This window comes from Cryptotermes secundus, unplaced genomic scaffold (genome assembly GCF_002891405.2).
Source record: "Cryptotermes secundus unplaced genomic scaffold, Csec_1.0 scaffold171, whole genome shotgun sequence".
NCBI classification, from domain to species: domain Eukaryota; kingdom Metazoa; phylum Arthropoda; class Insecta; order Blattodea; family Kalotermitidae; genus Cryptotermes; species Cryptotermes secundus.
The window spans coordinates 1681460-1706394 of NW_019726223.1; the positions used below are offsets into that span (position 1 = coordinate 1681460).

General features: G+C 44.2%; 2 protein-coding genes across 2 annotated transcripts in view; one reads left to right on the top strand and one right to left on the bottom strand.

The window, feature by feature from the left end:
• The window catches only part of LOC111863882, a 7342-nt gene extending 5150 nt beyond the window's left edge, over window positions 1-2192 (top strand). Inside the window, exon 2 of the mRNA XM_023850674.2 lies at window positions 541-2192. Coding sequence (XP_023706442.1) covers window positions 559-1917 — 1359 coding nt within the window. The 5' untranslated portion in view covers window positions 541-558 and the 3' untranslated portion in view covers window positions 1918-2192. The remainder of the gene's footprint in view (window positions 1-540) is intronic.
• The window catches only part of LOC111863878, a 478046-nt gene that overhangs the window by 434132 nt on the left and 18979 nt on the right, over window positions 1-24935 (bottom strand). Inside the window, exon 3 of the mRNA XM_033751255.1 lies at window positions 9615-9667. The gene's annotated coding sequence lies outside the window, so the exon portion shown is untranslated. The remainder of the gene's footprint in view (window positions 1-9614; window positions 9668-24935) is intronic.

Below are 24935 nucleotides of genomic sequence, written 5' to 3' on the forward strand. Positions count from 1 at the left end.
CTGCATATTTCACAGTTTGAATAATTTGCCCTCCTAATTTGAAGTCTCCGAGCCCATCTAGAGCTTCCTTGGTAAGGCATTCGCTGTACAAGTTGAACGGAATTGGTGATAAACAGCATCCTTGTCGAATTCCTCTTCCAATCTGCACACTTCTTGTCTCCCCACTGTCCAGTCGTACTCTAACTTTCTGATCCATTTACAATTTGCTGATCAATCTTCTTTCACGCCAATCGATACCCTGTTTCCTTTAGGATCTGCATTAATTTGGTCCAGTTTACACGGTCAAATGCCTTCTGCCAGTCTATGAAGCAAACACACAGTTGTTCATCTATCTCCAAAGTTCGTTCTGCTATAATTCTCATCATCCCAATTGCATCCCTGGTTCCTTTTCCTCTTCTAAATCCAAACTGATCCTCTCCAAATATATCCTCTATTTTCCTTTCAATTCTTCTTTTAATTATCTTTGCTAGCAAAGATAGCAAAGAGACACTACCCAAAGAAAATTCTACTGTTACATTTCAATGCTTCTTCTGTGAGCAGCTGATACAGGTGAGAAGGATGACGACAATAGATGATCTACCGGACGAACTGTTACTGGAGATCTTCGAGTACCTTCCCGCTGAAAACTTGTCCATGACTGTTCCTCTAGTCAGCGCTCGGTGGGGGGCCCTGTCACAAAGAATCTCACTGTGGAAGCATCTGACCTTCACGCCACCAATAAGCATGTCTGACGAGGAAGTGGCAGATGCCCTGCAAACAATGCCTCACCTGAAATCCTTCCGGCTTCAGCACGGAGACAGCATCGATTACATTGTTAAGACTCTGTGTGAACACTGCCCGGAAATACGTCATATCGTCATGGAGAGAAAACGTGGTCCTAGCATAGGGAAACTCTTCAGCATTGTGCTACGATATAAGTACATCGAATGTATCGATGTATATATTCCAGGAATACTATTCCATATCGATTACACAAAGTTTTACGGATCAGAGAGAGTCAGGCCCGTCACCCTAATAATATACAATGCAGTTTCTGCGGATCTTCTAGAGGCGACGTATGGGAAAGTGCGGGGGGAAGGATGTATTTACATTAATGCCTCACACGACGAAATGAAACAATTACTGACTGCTAGAGAATACATCCTAAAATATTTAACGTTCAGTTCTGGGATCATCAAGTCGCGAGAAATGTCTATGATCTGCAAATGTAAACAGTTGGTACGCCTGTTTTTGTACATTGATGGTTCGGATGTCACAGTTCTTGATCTCAACCTACTGACAGAACTTCAGAATCTGGAATGTTTTCAGCTGTGTATTGCCCACCGGATGGAAATTCTGGAAACTCTAGTAACAGGACGTAAGATGCTCCGTTTGCTGAAGATGGAAATCGTTAGCAAAGGTTCTGTTCCAAATGAAAGCCTAGCTATGATGTTTGAGCTTTGTCCAAATTTGCAGCATCTTAAAGTCCATACGTCTGACTTGACAGACGAAAGCTTCGCAAACATCAGCACCTGCCAACTTTTGAAATATATCGATGTTTCTTTTAACAAACAGTTAACAGATATGTCCTTGAGATATATAGTTAATGGTTGCTCAGGATTGAAATTTCTCGATGTTTCTTCTTGTTCGTCAATGACAGAAGAAATTGTAAACATACTCAGTTCACTGAGACACATTGAGGAACTGAGGCTGGACTACCAGAATTTCAGTGCACAGTGTTTCAGGTCCATTCCAACCCTGATCCCGAATATCTATATAATCAGCGTTAGAGATTGTATCCATTTGGGCCCTACTGACTTCGAAGAAATGACGTCAAATTATCCAAATGTGAAGTGGATGAAACATCGCCGGGAGCATATCCCGAACGGCAGTGTGGCTAACTGGCCATCCTGGACCTTCGGGGCTTTCTTATTCTGAGAGACCCTTTATGTTGTCTGTGCTGAACTAGAGTCTACCCAGAGCATCATTCAATTTGCATCCTTTTCATGTGTGACTCACGTATTGAGATTTCATCCACGTGATGTGCAATATTCGAGAACTATCACTGTCAGAAATAATTTTAGTATTCATTTGTTTTTATCCTTTAAAAAGATAACATTTTAACTCAAAGAGTGTATAATTTTATATTCTTACTGTACTTCTTAACACATCACAGTGTACGAAAAATAAACAATCTGGCTGGTTCTCGAAAATTAATATATATTTATACCTTACATTATCACAAATACTCGAGTCTTTAAAAAACGGAGCATCATGATTGGTACCCTACACCAGATATTATTCGGATATCTACATCAAATATGACGAGATTGCGATGGCATATAATATACATGGAAGACATAGGAAAAGCATATGAAATTTCGTTCGGAATACCCGAACGGAAGTGTACACTTGGAAGACCTTTAGGATCAGGGGAGGATACACTTTTATGAGGGTGAGATGAAAAATGCCTACAAATTTTTTTATTCAGGAGACATGGATGTAATATTTCGAAGAAGTCGATGATGGAAGGAATTGTATTGAGACTGATTTGAAGGAAAGAGGATAGGGGAGGTTGGACTGGCTTCCAGTATCACCTCAACGTCCGCTTCCGGGGCGGACGAGAACACGGTTCTAAGCAGCAGGGAACATTTCCGACCATTTACGCGAATATTTGCCTCTGAATGCCGTTAAACCACACAGAAAATTATGTGTAATATTCAATTTGAGTGAGCAGGGTAACCTATTGGCTAAATGCACACATTCCAACGTCTCTGCCATGCACGGGATTACCGCTAATAATTACCGTGGAAGCCCATAGGGCTGTGAGATGTCGAGGCTCTCACTTTTCTAGACAATCGGCTTAGACAGCTGTAAGGTTGTCAGCCTTACGCGCCGGCCGCCCTTTACCCCCAAGGAAGATTCTTCGTACTCATTTCTGTTAGAGGCTGAGTCGACCCCAGGGCCACAATACTGGCCGGAGGGATTAGGTAAATTGAAAAAATCTAATGACCTCATCAGCAATCTAACCCGCGACGCTCCGGCTTGCAGCATTATGCCTCAGACAACTACACTACCGTGTGCCCCGAATTTGAATATGACCCAGTAAATATTACAGTAAAAACATGTACTACTATTGGGATATTATTACATTTTTATCAGTAAATATTTCCAAATCGTTGGAAAGGAAAAAAGAGATTGGGGGAAGGGGGATTATGCCTATACATTTTCCTATAGTCTGGATGCAATATTTTTCTTAACCTCAGTATCATTAAGATAAGCAAATCAAATATGTAAATGTGTGAGCTGAATGTGCACTTTCAACGGATAAATTCACATGCTGAAATATGGTGGGCAAATATCATACACCGAGACCGGGTGATTATGATGATGGAGAATTTGGTGGAATGAAAATTGGCAGGGGAAATCGAAGTACTCGGAGAAAACCCGCCCCATCGCCACTCTGTCCACCACAAATCCCACTTCAGCAGACCCGGGAACGAACCCAGGCCGCCGCGGTGGGAAGCCAGCGACTAACCGCTTGAGCTATGGCGCGGACTTCAAGATGGTTTAACCATCATGTTCAAAAAGCTTGTCTGAATTCATAGAATGAAGAAAAGTTTTCAGTCTCCAAGTTCTCATGCGTTTAACGTACCTCCATGCGGTACGAACACGTGTAACTGACGAAATCACTGAACACGTAGGGGGCTCTGAAGCATTAAAACACAGCAGCGTGGCGGGTACTGAGACCATAACACCAGAAATGCTGGTATTCGGGCCGACACAGATTAATGTCCCGATGTCTGCGGCATTGCTAGAAGGATTATACGTGGATTCATAATCCCGATGTGTTGCATCCTACTTGCGCTTGCAAATAAAAATGATGGGGGCCTGCCATCACAGAAACGTTTTCTGTTTATCACTTTACAACATGTATTAGCCTAGGCAGGCCATCAACAGGTGAGTCTTGAGGAAATACGCACAACACACACTCGAAACGTGCCATTTTTACCCCCCCCTTAAAGACACACTAAAAGTCCTATCTGCAAGGAAAGGACCCTACATGAACAAACTAAAAACAACTCCGTGGTCTGTAGTCCGCAAGCGAACTATACCGACCGAGCGGCCGCCGCTTGCCGGCGAAGTTAGTGCCAACTTTTACGGATAGATGGTGTCACGTGATCAGAGCAACAGATCCCCACGGCCGTTAATTTTGGTTTTCTAGACCGGAGCCGATATATCCTTGAAATAGCTCCTCAATCATCCTCATGAGGCTGAGTGGACCCCGTCGCAGACTCACTACTTCTCAGAAAATCCGGTAGCGCCAGGAATCGAACCCGCACTTCTGATCTGTAGCCAGCAACTCTGACGACTAGACCACACAGACCCTACATGAACACCCTGGAAAAATACTACACTTATAAAACACATCAACAGCGAATCCACCGCTATAGTCCCGCGGACATAATGGTACGTATTCTAGACTTGTACACATATAGTAAACTGTTTGGAGGCCCGTGGTATAGATGCAGTATTATTTGGTATTAACTGTTTGGCCGGTGCCTCATTTATTTTGTCCGTTCTGTTGGGAATACAGATTGCAAGTCTTGAATATACCATTATGTCCGCGGGAATATAACAAGATTGCAACAGCTGACTTCATGGTATGAAATATCACATGAAGAGTATTTAATCATATTTTACGCCATAACTTTCGTTTTATAATAAGTTTATAATTCATTGTATTTTATGCTGTAACAATTATCATGTATCCAGCTTTACTATCGCAATTGGAGTTCAATAGTGTGTGAATATAATAATAATGTGTTTGCCTGATGATGGCTTTAAAAGCCGAAACATGTAGCTAAGGTAAGTTTATCCTTGACCACTATTTTGTTGTGATACGACGGACTCCAGTAAAGAATTTTGTATAATAACATAACAGGATGTAAAAAATGAAAAAAAAAAAAAGAAGCTATTTGGATAACAACCACGAAGGATAAGTTTGGCATTATATATAGCAGATATAGGAGAGTTAAGAATCTGATAAAACGTTAGGGCTAACAGTATGAACCATGAGAACACTTAAGATATACTGGGCTTATATAGGGGTGGATATTATTAAAATACATTTTAAAAACTCCGTGGTTTTAGTCGGCAAGCGAACTATAACGACCGAGAGACCGCTGCTTGTCGGCGAAGTTAGTGCCAGCTTTGGCGGATAGAGTGTGTCGCGTCGTCAGCGCGAGTCCCAACGGCCATTAATTTCAGTTTTCTAGACCGGAACCGCTATTTTCTTGAAATAGCTCCTCAATTATCCTCACAAGGCTGAGTGGACCCCGTTCCAGATCCACTACTCAGAAAATTTGGTAATGCCGGGAATCGAACCCGGACCTCTGGATTTGTATCCAGCAACTCTGACCACTAGACCACAGAGGAATCAAGTAAATTTGAGAATGTGGGCTAATTCTTTTGCCTTTGGACAGGGACCAGCTGCGAGTTTGCGTGAATACGGTAACAGACCTTCAAGCTGTGTAAACAGCGAAGGATTCCTTGACGAACTGAATGACAGCTGGTTTCCAGCGAAGTAATGTATTCTCCGGAGTTAATCATCTCGTTGGTTGTGGTTGCCTTCCGACTGTCTACACCTATTCCATCCTCTCTGCTTTGCTACAGATAACTTCCTCAAAGTCCTGTCACATTGCTCTGAAAGTGTAATGAGACCGCTTGAAAAACATTTTTAGTACAGTAACACAGAAATGACACTAGGCTAACTCACGCTTCGCTACTGCAAGAACGCAATGTCCGTTTCTTAATTTCCGTCCGAGAATCAGGCTACACAAAGTCCACTGCTTCTAATACTGTAACAGCATTAGCGACAAAGTACAAAAAAGAACTATTAGTTCAGTTGCGTTCCCACATTCTTCGAAAGAAGTTGTGTTTAGACCGGAGAGACAGCGTTCAGATGGAACAAATAAAACACTGATGTGCTTGCGAAGTTCCGGGAAGTCTCACCAGAGAAACGGCGTGTCATGGTTAACACCCGTCGCTCTAGTTTACTTGATCGGTAGGATGGTTCTTTGTAAACAACAGGAGATATTCCACGAAGATGTATTAAGTTAGGAAATGTGTGCATAGCGTAAAACCTTTTGCGACTTCTCTCATTTCTGTATAATTATCTAGAAAATATAAGGGTTATACGAACTTTAGTTCAAATACTTTTCGTTCCCAGAAGCCGTGGTTTACGCTATAGATGCGCTTATATACGAATGTAGGTGTTAATGTGCAATGTCAGTTATTAGTGATTGATTTGAAACAAATCTCGGATGTGTTCAACAGTTTGATTATATATTTTAACAGCAAATAATGTTTTACCCCATGGCAGTGGTACTACAATAAGACACAACACACAAATAACATACATAATATAAAATAACATATCACGCTAAAATAAAACACAGGGCACAAAACTACACAAACAATAAAGGACACAATACACAAAGAATACGATGCAAATACAACTAAAACAAATACAATTACAACTATAATAATATAAATTAATAAAAGCAAGCACACTATACACTAAACAGTAACAGTAATGAAATACGTAATTTCATGAACTGATTCCCTCACAATGAACTGATGCACTGTTCAAACGATTCTGATTTGTTACATGCAAACACACAGACATACAAACATGGCGAAATTAACAAAGCGCATTTTTACAGCTTCTTGTTTCGTGTCAGCAAAAGGACTCTTCTGTAGGCCTCGTTAAAAATAATAGACGGACGTCGAAGACACGGAATATAGTAAATACGGAAGAAATAGAGAAAGTGAAGCAATAGTTGTGGGAAAGGTAACAGAGAAAAAACAAAGAAGGAAGTTCCAAAGGAAGAAAGTTCGAGGAGTAGAGCCTGAAGCAAGAATGGAGAAAACATGCCCGACGAATGAGACAGATAGAGAATGAAAAAACGGCGTCTCAAAACGTTCTTATGCAATCGGAAACGAACATTTCCTTGTTCGAATTATCAGCACTAATTCATTTAAATAACATAAAATTAATGTAGGATCTAAGGTTCTCACAGCGGTTATTATGAAGAGTTCCATCTTCTGGGATATAGCGCCGCGTAGGAACTGAGGTTCTCACAGCGGTGGTTATGAAGAGTTCTGTCTTCTGGGATATAGCGCTGTGTAGGAACTGAGGTTGTCACAGCAGTGGTTATGATGAGCTCTGTCTTCTGGGATATAGCGCTGTGTAGGAACTGAGGTTCTCAGACCAGTGGCTATGAAGAGTTCTGTCTCCTGGGATATAGCGCCGCGTAGGATCTGAGGTTCTTACAGCAGTGGTTATGAAGAGTTCTGTATTCTGGGATAGAGCACCGTGTAGGATCTGAGGTTCTCACAGCGATGATTATGAAGAGTTCCATCTTCTGGGATATAACGCCGTGTAGTCCGCCGAAAGTCAACAGAGGTTTCGAAGGAACATGTTGACTCCAATTTTAGGATCAAAGAATAAGTCAAGCATGGACCCGTCGTGAAGCACGAACTGCTTCATGCTGGTTTCTTGCTTGATTTGCATCGACCCTGAAGATGAAGGTGACATGTTTCTCCGAAACGTCCATCGATTTTCAACAGAAAGACTCTTTTAATAATTTCAGTCCATGCCTCACAGAAAACACACTAAGTATCTATCACAAAGCCCAATCGACGAACACACTATGAGCAAAATGCGACATTTTTTAATCTTCGAGGCACTCATAGTTACCACCGTGCTTTAGAGCTCTGGATCACAATGCGCTGATGAAGGGCTAGGCTCATTGAGCTAAGGGAAGCAACATATCTGTTGCGATTTGTGGGAAGGTGGCTGTAGGAGCGGGTAATGAAAACAAGAGCTAATCCGTCTGCAAGGCTAATGGACCACTCATAGCACAACACAGACATTATTCACTCGCCCTCAGTTTATACAGCAGACATGAAATTTCTAGCATTAGAGAGAGGACGAAATTATGTTCGAATTTCATGCTTTTATGACACTAAAACTTAAAAAAATTCGTAAAACTCAACATAGCAAACGAAGATCACTGGGATGTGACACCGATTCGTCTGGCAGAAGTTCACCGGCGTTTCGAAGGAACGTACTGTCTCAGTCTTCAGAGTCGGAGAGTAAGCCAAGCAACTCGCGAGCAGAACTGCAGGCCGGTAGAAGCTGACTGATTCGTTCTTGTTGCTGATTTGTTTATTCTTCGACCCTGCAGATGGGGTCAATACGTTCTTCAGAATCGTCGGAGAACTACTGGACTACACGGCGTCACATCGCAGAAAGCAGTACTCTTCATAGTCACAGCCGTGAGACCCTAAAATTCAACAAGATAGGAAACACATGCACAGAGCATGGTCGCTCCACTGTTGGCCCCAGACTTAAAAGTCGCCCAACTTAGATAATAAATGAAACTTGAAGACTTACAGGAGAGGCATACTTTACATGAAATTTGTGTTAGCATTCTTTTCTAGAATTTTCGTTAGGTATAGAAATATTCTACATTAGCGTCATATTGTGTGTATGTGAAATGTCTCTGTTTTATGCCTTCAACACGATGTACAACATGTATCGGCTGATAAAGCATCATCAGGTATCAGTAAAATACCTGATGCCTTAATGAGCTGAAAACTGTTGTAAGAAACGACGAACGTATTGTCACATGTATTAGTGAATATAGACGGGGTTTGAATTGCCGAATAGATTTATTGGCTACTTACTGATAGTAACTACAAATAATTATTACATCATTGCTGATTTTCACACTACAATTCACTCCAAACTAAGTCTTCTCAATCTACTTTCACCACCTGGTAACAGCTCTCCACAATGGTTATTCATCTGCATTCACTAGACGTCTCCTGGTGACGAATCTTAGCAATGGAGATTCTTCCGTTGCCCGCTGGTTAACGCTACACAGCTGAACCATCAATTCTTAATCTCAACCCCGTTGTACTCCTTGTAATCCTTCAGTAATCTTCTATTCTTCTGACTGTGCCGTCGTATAATTCCTCAGCACGGACCCCACGGAAAACACCGCCTGTTTTCAAGAATGCGTGCTTATTTCCCCGTTACCTAGCAATGGATTTCCTACTGTTGAAAGCGTAATTTCTGGAATGTTTTTACCGAACCGTTGCTTAGCAATGGGCACATGCGTCACAGTATAATATATCCATATTTCCTATTGTGGTGACGGAATAAAATAAAGAAATTTCGTTAGATATATTTTTCTCTTCCATAAACATCTACAAATTTCACGCTCGGATTGCGTACAGTAATGCATGTACTCCTAGGTCACACCATGTGAAGTGACTGTCACTGTGGTCCAAATTTAACAAAAACTGCAATGGATTTATGGATCTCCCAGATGCCAAATTTCATGAAAAAACGTTTCATCGGTTCTCTACTTGTTTCACACGGACAGACGACCTAATGAGGCTGTTTTAGAGAGAGCTGAAGTGCCTTAATTTCATTTCCTGTTAAATCCATTCAGAGCAACAGGTTATTAGCAACCAGACATACGCTTCAGAATGCATGTGAGAGCAACAACAACACTAGGAATTATTATGTTACATAAAAACTGAGCATCATGACCTACCTTGTTCAGACGAGACAGCTCAAAGAAGCCAATCGAAGTGTCGCGTTCCATGCCTGAAACAAAAGAGGCATTTAATGCGTTGTTACCGAAATGTCGGCAGAGTTGAGAAATAAACGTGTCACTTTATTTATTGCTTCTCTGTTTAAACACAGACCTGACAGAATGTTAACATAAATTATTATGTTATACGTAAAGCTATCCCTGTAACAGGCCATGGAAGCTCACAGGGCTGTGAGACGTTAAGGATCCCACATTATGTAGACTACGGCTCACAGATGGCGGTGAGGTTGTCAGCCTTACGCGCCGGCCGGCGGCCCTTGACCCCAGGAAGATTCCTGATACTTACTTCTATTAGAGGACCTCAGGGCCATAGTGCGGCTGGAAGGATCAAGTCAATTGAAAAAAATCCACCTAATCGGGACTCGAACCCTCGACCTTCCGACTTGTAGCATAGTGCCTCAACCAACTATGCTATCGCGTGCCCCTTATATTACAAGTATTCAGTCAAAATTCTTTGAACAATATATCAACGACACTGTCATGGAACTTCATAGTTTCCAAAATATGATATGATAATCGCCTATTTTACTTTGATACAACAAGGACCGCGTAGAGAACGAAAAAATTGGGGGAGGTACAATACACACAGAAAAAAGGTGATAACGTGTAAGCCTCCTTCTACCTTAAAAATTATGGGGGATACACAGACGCTCAGATGGACACACGAACGCACAGACAGGAGGGTGATGTGATAAGCCTCATTTAATTCTTTTCAAAATAAGGAAAGCAGGCTAAAGTAGTCTTAAACAGCTTAAACGTAAGATTGTAAGCAAATTTTCTAGCTCCCTGCCCTTCTACCCACGGAAAATATCCTGACGGTACTCAAGTACGCCTCTCACAAACATTTTAACTTTCGGTGTCGTCATCAGCAGTTCAGTAGCAACTAAACACTTGATGACGACACCGTATTTCGAATGTGGTGTCGTCATCATCCCGTTTGGAACTCAAGGGGTGCGCCCTGAGTCATCAGAACAGCTGCACAAGGGTTGTCGCCACCCTGCGAACAATACCAACCTCAGGATAATAGTTTTCAAAAACGGGGCAGAGGTCACAGCTGCCTGTCCTCATGACGTCACCGCATTACGTCATGGACAAAGACCGGTGTTGCACGGGGACGTCCAACAACCCAGGTTGATAAGGGCCCTTCATGCAGCGTGTGGGAAACAAGAACCACGTAAGAACTGCTTAAAAACAGATGTAGATATGGGGATAACAGACTCCGTGTCTGGCAGACAGTAACGTTTCGGAGGAACCCGCTGCTTCCATCTTCAATAGTAGTTTTTATATCCTACCTTGAAAACAGAAGCAGCATATTCCTCAGAAACATTGGTAACAACAGATCAGACTACACGACGTCACACTTCAAGAGACGATAATCGTTATATATAATCGTTAATGGCTGAACGGTGACAGCAGGAACCTGTATATATATATATATATACAGCCTCTCTACACCTACAGTAAGCTATAAAATGTCCCTGTACAGTCACGAAAAGTGCAGTTCTGCACACTGTTGCAGGTCCCTATCAGGCTGTGCGGTGACAGCAGGAACCTAAATAGCTTTACAGCCTCTCTACACCTACAGAAAGCTATAAAATGTCCCTGTACAGTCACGAAAAGTGCAGTTCTGCACACTGTTGCAGGTCCCTATCAGGCTGTGCGGTGACAGCAGGAACCTAAATAGCTTTACAGCCTCTCTACACCTACAGTAAGCCATAGGGCGAATTATTTCGTTGAAGCCTCGAATTAATAATTATATATCGCGGAATGATTTAACGATAACGAAACTCGTCAACTCGGTATTTTGGAATATTGACCCAGTGCCTGCCTACTCAGTTTACTCACTTTGCTCCATTTCTGCAATTTCTACAGTCTCTCATGCCTTGCTGGTTGCAACATTCGCGAATATAAAGCGTCATGTCTGCCTCTGTCTCCAGGAGGAGGGAGACCAATTTCAGTATATTTTGTAAACGAATTATCACATGTACCAAAATATCTACTCACCAAGTTTGGTTTTCTTGACTGAATTATTGCCTGATTTATAATTACAAATTCGAGTCTAGACTGTACAGGAACATTTTACTACTTACTGTAGGTGTAGATAGGCTGTAAAGCTATTTAGGTTCCTGCTGTCACCGTACAGACTGATAGGGTCCTACAGCAGTGTGTGGAACTGCACTTTTCGTGACTGTACAGGAACATTTTATAGCTTACTGTAGGTGTAGAGGCTGTAAAGCTATTTACGTTCCTGTTGTCACGATACAGCCTGATAGGGACCTGCAACAACATGCAGAGTTGCAATTTAGTGACTGTACAGAAACATTTCTACAGCTTAATGTAGGTGTAGAGAGGATGTAAAGCTATTTAGATTCCTGCTGTCACCGTACAGTCTGGTAGGGACCTGAAACCCTGTATAGAACTGCACTTCTCGTGACTGTACAGGAACATTTTACAGCTTACTGTAGATGTAGAGAGGCTGTAAAGCTATTTAGGTTCTTGCTGTCACCGTACAGCCTGATAGGAGCCTGCAACAACATGCAGAGTTACAATTTAGTGACTGTAATCCTTCCAGCCACACTATGGCCCTGGGGTCGACTCAGCTTCTAACAGAAATGAGTACCAGGGATTAATTAAATAATTTTCCTGGGGAGTAAAGCGCGGCCGGTGCGTAAGGCTGACAACCTTACCGCCATCTTTGAGCCGATTGTCTTGATAATGTGTGACCCTCAACGTCTCACAACCCTATGGGCCTTCACGGCCTGTTACAGGGATAATTTTACTTTTTTTTTACTTTACTTACAGATACATTTTATAGCTTACTGTAGGTGTAGAGAGGCTGTAATGCTATTTAGGTTCCTGCTGTCACTGCACAGCCTGAAACGTTGCTGTACGGTCACGTATATAAATCATGAAATATTCCTCTGGCTGCAGCTATACTTTCCGAAAGAATCTGCATAAAATTTAATTGGCTCACTGATATGCAACTACATTTGAAATAACTGTAGAGAACATGCCGCGTGCCCTCAGAGTAGGAGTCGCCCCCTGGAGCACACCAGTGCTTGTTACCAGCTCCATGCTGCTTTCTTGCTTGACTTCTTCATCAACCCTGAAGATGAAGGCGATTTGTTACGTCGAAACGTCGGTTGACTGTTAAAGTACTACGCAGCGACCGAGGGGTCGGAGTTCGAGTCCCGATAGGGTCAAGAATTTCCACTTCTCCATCATTTCCAGACAGACTCTGGGGCCCACCCAACTTCCTAACCAATGGGTACCGGGGCTAAAGCTGACCATTCACCTCTAACTACTGCCGATGTCAAGAAAACGTGGGTCTATACATCCACTCCCCCATACGTCTGCATGGCGTAGTGCTTACTTTGTTATGTGCAGGGAAACGCAGTGCTACATCCCAGAAGATAGAACTCTTCGTAACCACCGCTGTGAGATCCTCAAATCGTACAGAAATGAAAACTGTTTTTTTTAAAGCGACGTAGAGCTGAGAAGGGGAGTGAAATGGCTCCAGATAGGGTCAGAGTGCGTGATTATCCGAACGCATTCTCCCTCGGCGAGTCCATATGCTTGCACAGCATACTCGGCAGTGTATGCAGATCACAGCAGTAGCCTACGTGTCTGCAGTGGCGAGCCAGTTCAGACTCTATCCTTTCTGTACAAGTGTGTTGGTGTGTCACAGTTCACGGAACCTAGTGACGCGGACATGTCCATAATCCCTTTCTGATTATAATTATTCTGGGAATCCCCTGTAATTCAGAATCGGACAGGAACGAAGTTAACATCACACATTTTCATGACGTGCTGCTTACCTGAGTACAGGGACAACTTCACCTTCTACGCATAGCATGTATTTTGCCCCTGCTCTGTAATAAATGTTAATAAAACAAAACGTTCTGGGAAGAACTAATCGCCTACTTTTCTTTGATACGACACCGACCGCATAGAAAATGACACCACCAACAATTCTTCGTTTACCACTCTTTACCCAGTTGCTACCTAGCAGAGGTAAGGGGATACATAGATTCTCCTTTGATAAGATACGGAACACACAGAAAATGACGCGTCCAACAATTCTTTTCTTGTAGCGTGTATTCTTTGCAGCGGGAACGTGTATACCGATCCGTTGCCTAGCGGTGAAAGGAGGGATATACTTTACAGAGCCGTTGCCTAGCAACGATAGGAGGGATACACATACACAGACTGATGGGAGGGATATATGAAATAAGCCGCTGAGATGAGATCAGGTGTCATGATATACATACCAAGCAAGTTTCATAAAGATCGGTTCAGGCATTCAAAAATTGATGGAGAGGATTCACAGACATACAGCCCGCAAGGCTCGCATAAGCCTACTTTGGGAAAGAGGGCTGAAAAGTACGTATGTGTTAAACAGACACCTATCTAAAACGGCGAAACATTTACTTTCTTCAGTATTCAGTTAACAATGTATTTTACTGTACAATAATTTCATCTGACAAAATAAAATTATCGAGCGAATTGAAGTAGCAGTGATGTTCCAGACTCATATTCTGGGGGCGCTCCGTTCGAATCTCGGCAGGACACCTACTATCCTGACTACGGTTTCATGTTCTCCTCACTTCCTCCCTTGATTTTGGCTACGACTGGTTCCTTCAAAATAATTTCCAGTGTGTCCACCGACAATATACAGAGTGTCCGACGAGGGAAGGTCAATAGGACACATGTACATACACTTTTTGCTTAGAATGACAGATACTGTGACCTCCCAGAATACTGACCTTTCCTCCTGGGACATTATACGTATATAGTCTAGCTAATGACACCGTCCAAATACTCCCCCCTCCTCCCAAAAAGGCAACATAATCTTGCTGTATCCAGTTCAGTCACCGTTTAACTGATTACAAAATGGCTAACCGATCACGGCCTCACACATCAAGTCACTCGATGACGTCACATTTACCGAGGCGTTGAGGTCAGCATTGCCCTAAAGGAAGGTCTCGTTTCTGCGAATCTCAATTACTACAAACACTGTGCAACAACAACAATAATAATAACAACAATAATAATAGCAGCAAACATACACGATGGAATTTCTGCTCACAGATTGCAGCTGCCTGCAGTCAACTTCGGCGTAGAGGTGAATCACGAAGGGCACGCTCTGTTCCGATGGGGGTACGAACGTGTTCTGGTTACAGATCCGGGTATCACGCGCGCGCGTTGCGTCCCGACGCAGGGAATGTGAAAATAAGGTGCGCTCATGAGATTACATATGCTGTCTGCATGTCTCACTGAGACTTACGAATCGAATTACCGATTTCCACAAAATTTAGTATGAGTACTATATGATTGTAAAGCATCCCAACGTTGTATTCTTCCGTAAAATCGACAATAATAACATGGCGACGAACGAATTCTTGAGGTGGGACCGACTTTTTTTTTCAATGGCTCTTCCAGCCCATTTAGGGTCCTGGCTTCTTATTCAGTTCTGTGATCATTTTTTCACAGACGGAAGGACTCCTTGGGCGAGTGATCAGTCCGTCGTTAGGACTCTACCTAAACACAGGACAGCACAGGCACAGAATAAACGCATACACACACGAAACAGTCATGCCTTTAGTGGGATTCGAACCCACGATCCCAGCGTACGAGCGAGCGAAGACACTTCATGCGTTAGACCGCGCGGCTACTGTAACCGGCGGTGGGACCGACATTAGTGCCTTTTAATCTACGGCCCTCAATTGATGTATGGTAAGCAATACCACTAACATCATAGCTCAAGCGGTTAGTCTCTGGCTTCCCACCGCGGCGGCCCGGGTTCAATCCCGCGTCTGGTCAAGTGGGATTTGTGGTGTACAAAGTGTCGCTGGGGCGGGTTTTCTCCGAGTACTTCGGTTTCCTCTGTCAGTCTTCCTTCCACCAAATTCTCGACTGTAGTCGTCTGTGACACCGTGTAGTTTAGTGGGCGGATAACACTGTTTCGGAGGAACATTCTGCCTCCATCCTCAGGGTCACCATAAATTATCCTCCGAAACGTCGGTATCCACCAGCTGAACTATACGGCTCCGCAACCCAGAAAACCACAATCTTCACACGTAACTTCGTTACAATTTATGTTAGAGGAATATGGCATGGTGTGAACGAATTTAGCTTGATCAGTACAGGGTCTTAAATACGGTCTCTGTGAACACGGTAACGAACCTTCTTTTTATACAGAGTGTGACAGAACAATATGGACAAACTCTGAGCACGAGTTCCACAAACCAAAACAAGAAAAAAGAAATTGTCCACATCAGCGTGTGTCCGGAAATGTTTAATTTGTGAGTTATAACCGAAAAAGTACATTTATAAGTGCTAAAAATGTCTTCCATGAGATTCAATGCACGCCTCGACACGTCTCATCAGAGACCGCTTCATCAGTTCTATGATGCCGGGGTAGTTGCAGATGGTCTGACAGGCATCCACAGTGCTACGAGTATGTCTCTCTTCGTTGTCAACAGGATCTGCATACACAAGGGCTCTGAGGTGTCCCCACAGGTAAAGTCCGGAGGATTCATGTCCGGCCAGCGCGGAGGCCATGCAGTGTGTCCTCCTCTACCTGTCCACCTGTCATGAGAGGTGTTACTGAGAACATCTCGAACAGCACGACTAGAATGTGCCGGAGCACCATCATGTGTGTATAGTTTTATTTCAGCTGAAACTCACAAATTAAATATTTCAGGACACATGTTGATACGGACATATTTTCTTATTTTTGTTTGTGGAACTCGCGCACAAAATTTGTCCACAACCTGAAGTTACGTTGTGTATAAACGTAGGGAATCCTTGACCAGCTCAGTGACTGCAAACAGCTCTGTACCGTGCTTGTATTGCAGCTAGGCACTGGACCCACATTACGCTTTGCCGCATTCTGAGAAACACGTTTCGTTTGCTTTGCTCGTGATCAGCTGACTGGCGGCACATGAGGGCGCGATTCCTGGTAGCAAGTGATGCAAGCAGGTGTGTGACCACCGGGTGTTCACACAGCGTGTTTACGCCGTCTAGGGAAACACTTTACCCACTGATGGTGTCTCCACCTCATCGTGGTGGTGGGGTTTGCGTGCTCCCGCGACCCTGAGAGCTATGCCGGCAGTAGCGTAGCTACTGGTAGAGGCACCCATGCCGGACAGGTCAAAGGGTAGGATCTAGACGAAGAGGGATACCCTGATCCTGAAGGCCGGGGGTTGGGCGTGAGGCTAACAACCTCAAAAAAAAAAAAAACCCTCCGTGATTTTAGTCCGCAAGCGAACTATACCGATCGAGCGACCGCCGATTGTCGGCGAGGTTAGTGCCAACTTTAGCAGATAGAGGGTGTCGCGTGGTCAGCGCAACAAATTCCCCACGGTCGTTAATTTAGGTTTTCTAGACCGGAGCCGCTATTTCCTTGAAACAGCTCCTTAATTATAATCACGAGGCTGAGTGAACCCCTTTCCAGACCCAGTACTTCTCAGAAAAAATGTGGTAGCGCCGGGAATCGAACCCGGACCTCTGGATCATTAGCCAGGAATGTTGACCACTAGACCACAGAGGCTAACAACTTCGCACCCTAAAAATTAAATTGTTAAGAAACCAGATACTCAGCCTCAGATGGATGGAATGAACGGAAAATTAGCGAAGGAGCTGGAATAAGTGGGCCACGACCTCTTCCATCCACATTTTTCTCACTTCTTCACTCTACCATTCGACGCTTCATCGTCTGAACAAGTGGAGAACAGAGAGGACTGGAGACTGATTGTTCAGGAGGCCAAAGCTCACCCTGCGCTGTAGCGCCGAAGGGAAGGAAGGGAAACACTTCTGCAAATCACATTTCGTGTATTTTTGGTGTCCTGGCAAGCAGGATATGGTCAGGACATGTAGCATGAATGGGGAGAAGAGGAACGGATATAGGATTTTTGTGGGAAGGCCAGAAGGACAGGAACAACTAGAAAGACCTAGACGTAGGTGGTAGTGGCGTGGTATGGACTGATCTGACGCAGGATAGGGACCAATAGAGGGCTCTTGTGAACACGGTAATGAACTTTCGGAATCCATAAAATGGAGGGAAATTCTTGAGTAGCTGCGGAAATGGCGGCTTCTTAAGAAGGGCTCAGCTTCGTGGAGTTAGTTATGCAGAAGACAGTAAAAACTCAGAATTTCGTCCTGTTATAGAAATAAAGCAATATCTGACGTGATCAGGACTTGGATGGATGACCGCTTGGATGTTAAACAGCTCTCTTCCCCGCCAGACATTTCTGGTCAATTAACTCCATGGATGGAAATCCTTCATGACAAGGTAACAGTTGCTTAGCTAGCCAAGGGAATCCCAGAATGTTATGAAACTCGGCGTTCATTACCGTGTTTATAAAAGCCCGTCATTGGTCTCTATTCTGAGCCAGAAGAATCCACTTCACAACCCTAACCCTTCCTATTCATTTAAGATCCTTTGTGCACTGCCCTCCAATCTATGCAAAGGTCTTCAAAATGGTCCTACAAAAATCTGTATGCATTTCTCTTCTCTCTCACGCAAGCTACATGATGCGCCCATCTAATCCTCCTTGATTTGATCACTCTAATAATATTTGGCGAGTACAAATTGTGAAGTTCCTCATTATGCTCATTTTCAGTTGCTTAGGTCGTTCCAGATAAACCGTCGAAATCTAAATCAGTGTGTACATCCCTCCGTGGCCTGTAGTCCGCAAACAAACTATACTGACCGAGCGAGCGCTGCTTGTCGGCGAAGTTAGTGCCAACTTTAACGGATAGAAGGTGTCGCGTGGTCAGCGCAACGGATCCCGACGGCCGTTAATTTCGGTTTCCTAGACCGGAGCCGCTATTTCCTTTAAATAACTCCTCAATTATCCTCACGAGGCTGAATGGACCCCGCTCCAGACCTATTACTTCTCAGAAAATCTCCTAGCGCCGGGAATCGAAGCAGGGACCTCTGGATCTGTAGCCAGGAACTCTGACCATTAGACCACAGAGGCGGTCTTCAAAGTGTACGTATCGTAATATGTTTTACGATGAGCGACTTGTTTGCCCTTATACTCTAAAGATGGAGGTAGCAGATTTCTCCGAAACGTCAATAACGTTACACCAGACTACACCATGTTACATCCCAGAAGAAATTAACTTTCGCGATAATCACCGCGCTGACAACCACAATTGTTGACATTCATTTGTGAAGCTACCTATACCGCAACCCGTTTTGATGGAGTACTGGCTGCGTGGAGCTTAAAGAAGAGGATGGGTTGAAGCATCTCTGCACGCGGCCAGTTACCACGGATCTCTTCTGTTTGTCTTTAATACCGTCAGATCCAGAATTAGACACGCATCATACCACGGATCCATCCTGTGGTCGGTGAACTTCTCTGCGATGTGAGTCACAGTTCGTTAGAAAACTCTTAAAAGAAATTTTTAAAACACGAGAACACAAGGAGTTCCGGCAAGGACTCACAAGGCCTCCTTTTTACCTTTACCCTTCTTTTATAAAGTAACTAGCATAAACAGTGAATAAATAAAGACACAACTATCCTCTATATGCATAGTTTCCGGTCACATTGAGTTCCGGTGTTTGAAAGCTGGCATATGTAACCTACGAGATTAAAACAGTCGCCACGCTGGTAAATATAAAGTTACAGGATGTTCTTTCGCAAATACATTCATGGCCTATTTCTTTACCCACAGTCCTATCGAAAGGGAAATTGGGAAATTTCCCCCGGGGTGTGAGAGTGATCACTCCCCTCCATCTATGGCCGCGCCATAGCTCAAGCGGTTAGTCGCTGGCTTCCCACCGCGGCGGCCCGGGTTCGATCCCGAGGTCTGGTCAAGTGGGATTTGTGGTGGACAAAGTGGCACTGAGGCAGGTTTTCTCCGAGTACTTCGGTTTCCCCTGCCAATCTTCATTCCACCAATTGCTCCACAATCACCCTCACCTATCATCTGGGGCTGGTACAATAGGCCAGAAGTGGCCGCAGTACAAGGGACTTAGTCCCACCCCACTAGCAATAAAAAAAAATATTGACGAGCTTAAGAATGAGTGAAGCTGTACGTCCATTTCTTCATGGTGTTGTGCATATAATTAAACAAAGAGACAACTCGAACTAACTCCACGGGACAAAAATCCTTCTGGAGAAGACAATACTTATTCAGCCACTCAAGAAATTCACAGAATATTATGGGATCCGAAGGTTCATTACCTTATTTACAAGATTCAACCACTGGTCCTGTCCTCAGCCAGATAACGCCAATCCACACCCAGACCCTACTTCTCTAAAATACACGAAATTATTGTCCTTCCGTCTGCGTCTAGGTCCCCCAGAGTGCTCTTCTTCCTTCAGGTTTCCCTACCAAATTCCTGTATGCAAGCCTTTCCGATGCGTACTACATTCCCTGCCCACCTCCCACTTTACACTATTTACGCTGGCAACTGCCAAGACTACAACAGAGTCGAATGATAAGGCGGCTAGTGAATAATGAATTGGAAGGAAGCGACAGTCACATAATTTGAAGTACTAATCCGGGGGTTGCCGGCCACGGTAGCCGAGCGGTCTAAGGCATGTACTGTCTTCGCTCGCTTGGAAATCGGGATCGTGGGTTCGAATCCTACTCAGGGCATGGATGTTTAGTTTGTGTGTGTGCGTTTTTCTGTGTTTGTATACAGGTAGAGGCCTTGCGACGAGCTGATCACCCGCCCAAAGAGTCCTACCGAATGTGTAAGATTTAGAAAAACCGAAGTGAGTTAGGCCTAGGCCCACTGGGATTGTAATGCCAACGAAAAAAAAAAAACCGGGGGTTGCCTGCAGGGACTGAGAAAAACTACGAACAACTTCAGTCGGGATAACTGGCCTCAGAGGCGGGATATACAGACCACGTGCAAGATGAAGTCCCTGTGCTTCATTAATCAAGCATTATGCCATGAAGACGCATGGGAAAGTGGAGGTATAGCCATCATTATCGACCTCGGTATTAGATGGAGGTGAGAGGTCAGCTTCACGCCTCGGCTGCTTTACCCCCGGGGAAATCGACCACAGTACCCCTTGTATAGGAGGCTGGGTGGGCCCCGTAACAATGCAAGAGTTCTGAAAGCTAGCATTCAGAATAATCTTCAGAGCGACCACCGTGGTTGTCTCATCACGCATAACTCTCTTCTAGCTTTATCTGAGATTGATAAACGGGCCTCGAACCCGTGACCTAGCTGCAAAAACCTTATCGTCCGCGACGGGTATAAAGTATGATTAATGTCCGGCAACCCCCACCAGTCTTTGATATGGGGTGTTATTCACCCCTCAAAGAGAGGGTGGAATGCGACATCATACCAAGTTGTATCTCAGTGCGCTCCATTAAACGATCAGTGTTACTACAGTGCAACAATGGCTTACATGATGTGATGACCCTGTGCTTCATTATGCGTCACGTCATGAAGACGTATGGTGGAGTGCAGGCAGGTTACACGCTTTCTTAACCTCGGCTCTAGATGGTGAGTGGTCAGCTTCATGCCTCCGCCTCTCTATCCGCGGGGAAGAGCCCCGGGGACCCACTGAACAGGAAGCTAGGTGGGACCTCCTGAGCCTGTCTGGATGCAGTGGAGAAAATAATGTATTTTGTCACTGCCGGGAATCGAATACTTGCTCATCCAGCCTGTAGCCTAGTCACTACGAGGACTGAGCTGTACAGAATCAAGAAATTGCGTCTTCACTTAACCGGTTTTTCCTACCAGGACCGCCAGCTGAGACGAAATAGTTCGCTCACTACTTGGTTTCTGTTTCCCAGCCCAAGAGAATGGTGGTGACTCACAGACCCGTAACATTGACATCAACAGTGACCGGGCAATTAGCGCTCTCTGATGGTAATTACTAATTTTTCCCCCCCCCCACTACAACCCTCATCCGTATCATTAACTTCCCCTCCCATCGTACTCAGCCATCTTTCATGCAGCACTGCACTGGAAATATAAACCGTACGTTACACAGTATCGCCATTACGCAATCATCTGTTTTTGTGTATCTTCTGTTTGCTTTCATAATTGTTGCGCATTTGTTTCGGTGACGACATATTGTCTGTTTACGATGTCACGATGAATAGGCGAAAATGAGAATGAAATAAAATGCCAAGTAAATGCGCCGTTCCTTATACAGATTTATAAAATACTGTCATAAATTTCTCGGAAAGGATCTTGAGATTTAGTGCTGCAATTGTTTGTTGTTGCTGTAAACAGTCACGCTCGCAAACCGCTGTGACAAACTGCGCTGCGCAAACGTATGAGATCTGACATCCGCATACACAGAGAGGCGTGGGAGACCATTCCATTGTGTCCGGTCAACTTGTGCTCCTGCGGATTTTGATTAAACTTGTTCAGTGGTTCATTAATAATTGGATTAATTAATTGTACTAGTTCCTCTGGAGATGAAGCATTATTCCGTTTCGCCCCAGCCATCAGCACCCAGGCAGCTATCGCAGGAGCTATTATGCTCACTGAAGTCCTTAAAAAGCCGATCACACTTGCCGTGCCTTCGCCCGCTAGAACGCTGGGATCGTGGGTTTGAATACCACTCAACGCAGGTGTGTGTAGGTAGCAGCCTTTGCGACGTGCTGATCACTCGTCCAAGGAATTCTACCGTCTGTATGAAAATTATTACAAAACTGAGGAAGAGGCCAGGGCTGTAGAGCCACTGAGGAATGAATGAGATCCTTAGAAAGCAACGTTTTGTATTTCGGATTGCTAAACCCAGCTGAAGCCGGTCACGGTAGCCAAGCGGTCTAAGGCATGTACTGTCGTCGCTCGCTTGGAAACCGGGATCGTGGGTTCGAATCCCACTCAGGGCATGGATGTTTAGTTTGTGTGTGTGCGTTTTTCTGTGTTTGTGTACAGGTAGAGGCCTTGCGACGAGCTGATCACCCGCCCAAGGAGTCATACCGAATGTGTAAGATCTAGAAAAACCGAAGTGAACGGAGAAGTTCATGGAGGTAGGCCTAGGCCCACTGGGGCTGTAGTGCAAAGGGGGGGGACCCAACTGAAACCACCGTCTAACCAACAAGGCGTGAGGATGCTCGATGCGACGTTCTCCCTCTGCAACTAACTACACAGCCAGGGGCGCGACCAAGAACTTCTCCGGGGAGGAAGGGGGGGAAGGAAATTTGCTTACAGACTTACATTCAAGGCATTTAACACCACTTTTGGATCGCGCCATAGCTCAAGCAGTTAGTCGCTGGTTTCCCACCGCGGCGGCCCGGGTTCGATCCCGGGTCTGGTCAAGTGGGATTTGTGGTGGACAAAGTGGCGCTGGGGCACGTCTTATCCGAGTACGTCGGTTTCCCCTGCCAATCTTCATTCCACCAATTATTCCACAATCACCCTAACGTATCATCTGGGGCTGGTAGAATAGGCCAGAAGTGGCCGCAGTACAAGGGACTTAGTCCCACCCCACTAGCAATAAAAAAAACACCATTTTTGCTGATCCCACTTGAGCATTCAGGATAGAAGAACAATTCGTTTAAATACTTTTAACTTGTGGTACCGATATTTGGTATATTTCCTTCTTTCTTTCAGTTTTGATTTTTTAAAAAATCCTGGGGGAGGGGGACCAACGATTGGCTTCCCCCCACTCTGTCTATGCCTATGAACATTTTTCAGAACGCATCGTAAATGTTATAGAAATCCCCTGTTGTTAGTGTTCATAAAATCCTGAGCCTGAGCGGTGTCTTATGCCAGTTTAATCCAGTTCATACCTAAATATCTCGATTCTCCAAGATCAATTTCAACATTATATTTCTATTTACCCGCAGACCTACTTAAATGTGGTCTCCCTAGAAGTTTCCTGCCCGAACTATGCAATTTTCATATTCCTCATGGGTACTTCATATTGTAACACGTACGTGTATATCTAGGCAATGGCTCGGTAAACACACTTTCAGGTAACACAGGCAACTACAGAACTTCGGTCACTAGGGCTTTGATACGCGCAGTGTAACTTAACTGACCAAAAGCCGATATCCATGACAACGAACCTCCAAAGCACAGTAACAGCTAGGGACGCAGGAACTCTACTGTCGAAGATGATCATACGGTTCGACCAGAATCTGCCTCAGGGAGAGCACTGACCAACAGAAGACAGAACACAACAGACGGAGTCGGAAGTCAGAAGTAAAGTCTTTAGTTTATGTGGTGTCATCACTGTTCGTAGTTACGAAGTGTTATACTTAGTAAGACTGAGAGTGTTACAACTAAATTGTAGTTCCAGCTGCTGAATATCCAATAAATAGATTCATTTAATCCGGAACCCATTAATTACTTGTCTCGTTACCAGGTTACATGACAATATCTATACGAGACCGCTCTTCCTTTCCACGTAAGACACCGTGCTTGTAAGCGAAATTCCTGTTCAGCGTAAAGTGTGAAGGCCGAGCTGAGGCAGCTGGCAGATGCCGAGAACGGTTTACGACAGCTGAAAGTAAAGAGACAGAGGGGCAACTTATGGAGAAGAATAAGCATTTGTCATGAAGGATGCCAAAGCTGTTACAGCAAAAAGACCTCAATTTGTAGGTTTAAATTTAAATTATTCATTAAGTATAGACCTACCGTATTTGGGCTTAGAGGGAGAAGGTGACAGAAGGCTGGAGAATACTGCATAATGAGGTGAGGTAAGGTACAGGTAAATCTGTCCCTGTGCTTAATTAGTTAACACTATGCCATGAAGACGTATAGGGGAGTCGAAGTATAGCTTTACCTTTCTTGACCTCGGCACTGGATGGAGGTGAGTGGTCAGCTTCACGTCCCTGCTGTTTTAACCCAGGGGAAAGAGCCCACGGTACCCATTGGATAGGAGGCTGGATGGGCTTCAGAGTTCATCTGGACGCTGAGGAAAAGAGAAAAATCTTGCACCGCCGGGAACTGAACCCGGGCCGATCAGCCCGTCGCAATACCGGCTGAGCTGCACTCTGCATAATGAGGAGTTTCATAAATTATAATTCTCACCAGATATTATTAGTAGCATAATCAAACCAAGGAGGGTGAGATAGATAGAGGAGGTTTGAGAAAAATCTAAGGGACGGGACCGTATGGTAGATGAGAACACACTAAAATGGATGTTAAAGAAATATGAGGGGAGGCTGTGGACTAGATTCATCTGGCTGAGTATATGAGATAGTTGGCATGCTTTTATTAGCGCGATAATGAATATTTGAGTTCCATGAAGTTCTGAAAATTTCTCGAAAAACTGAATTCCTACTGCCGTCTCAAGAATGATTGTACTCCATGGAGTG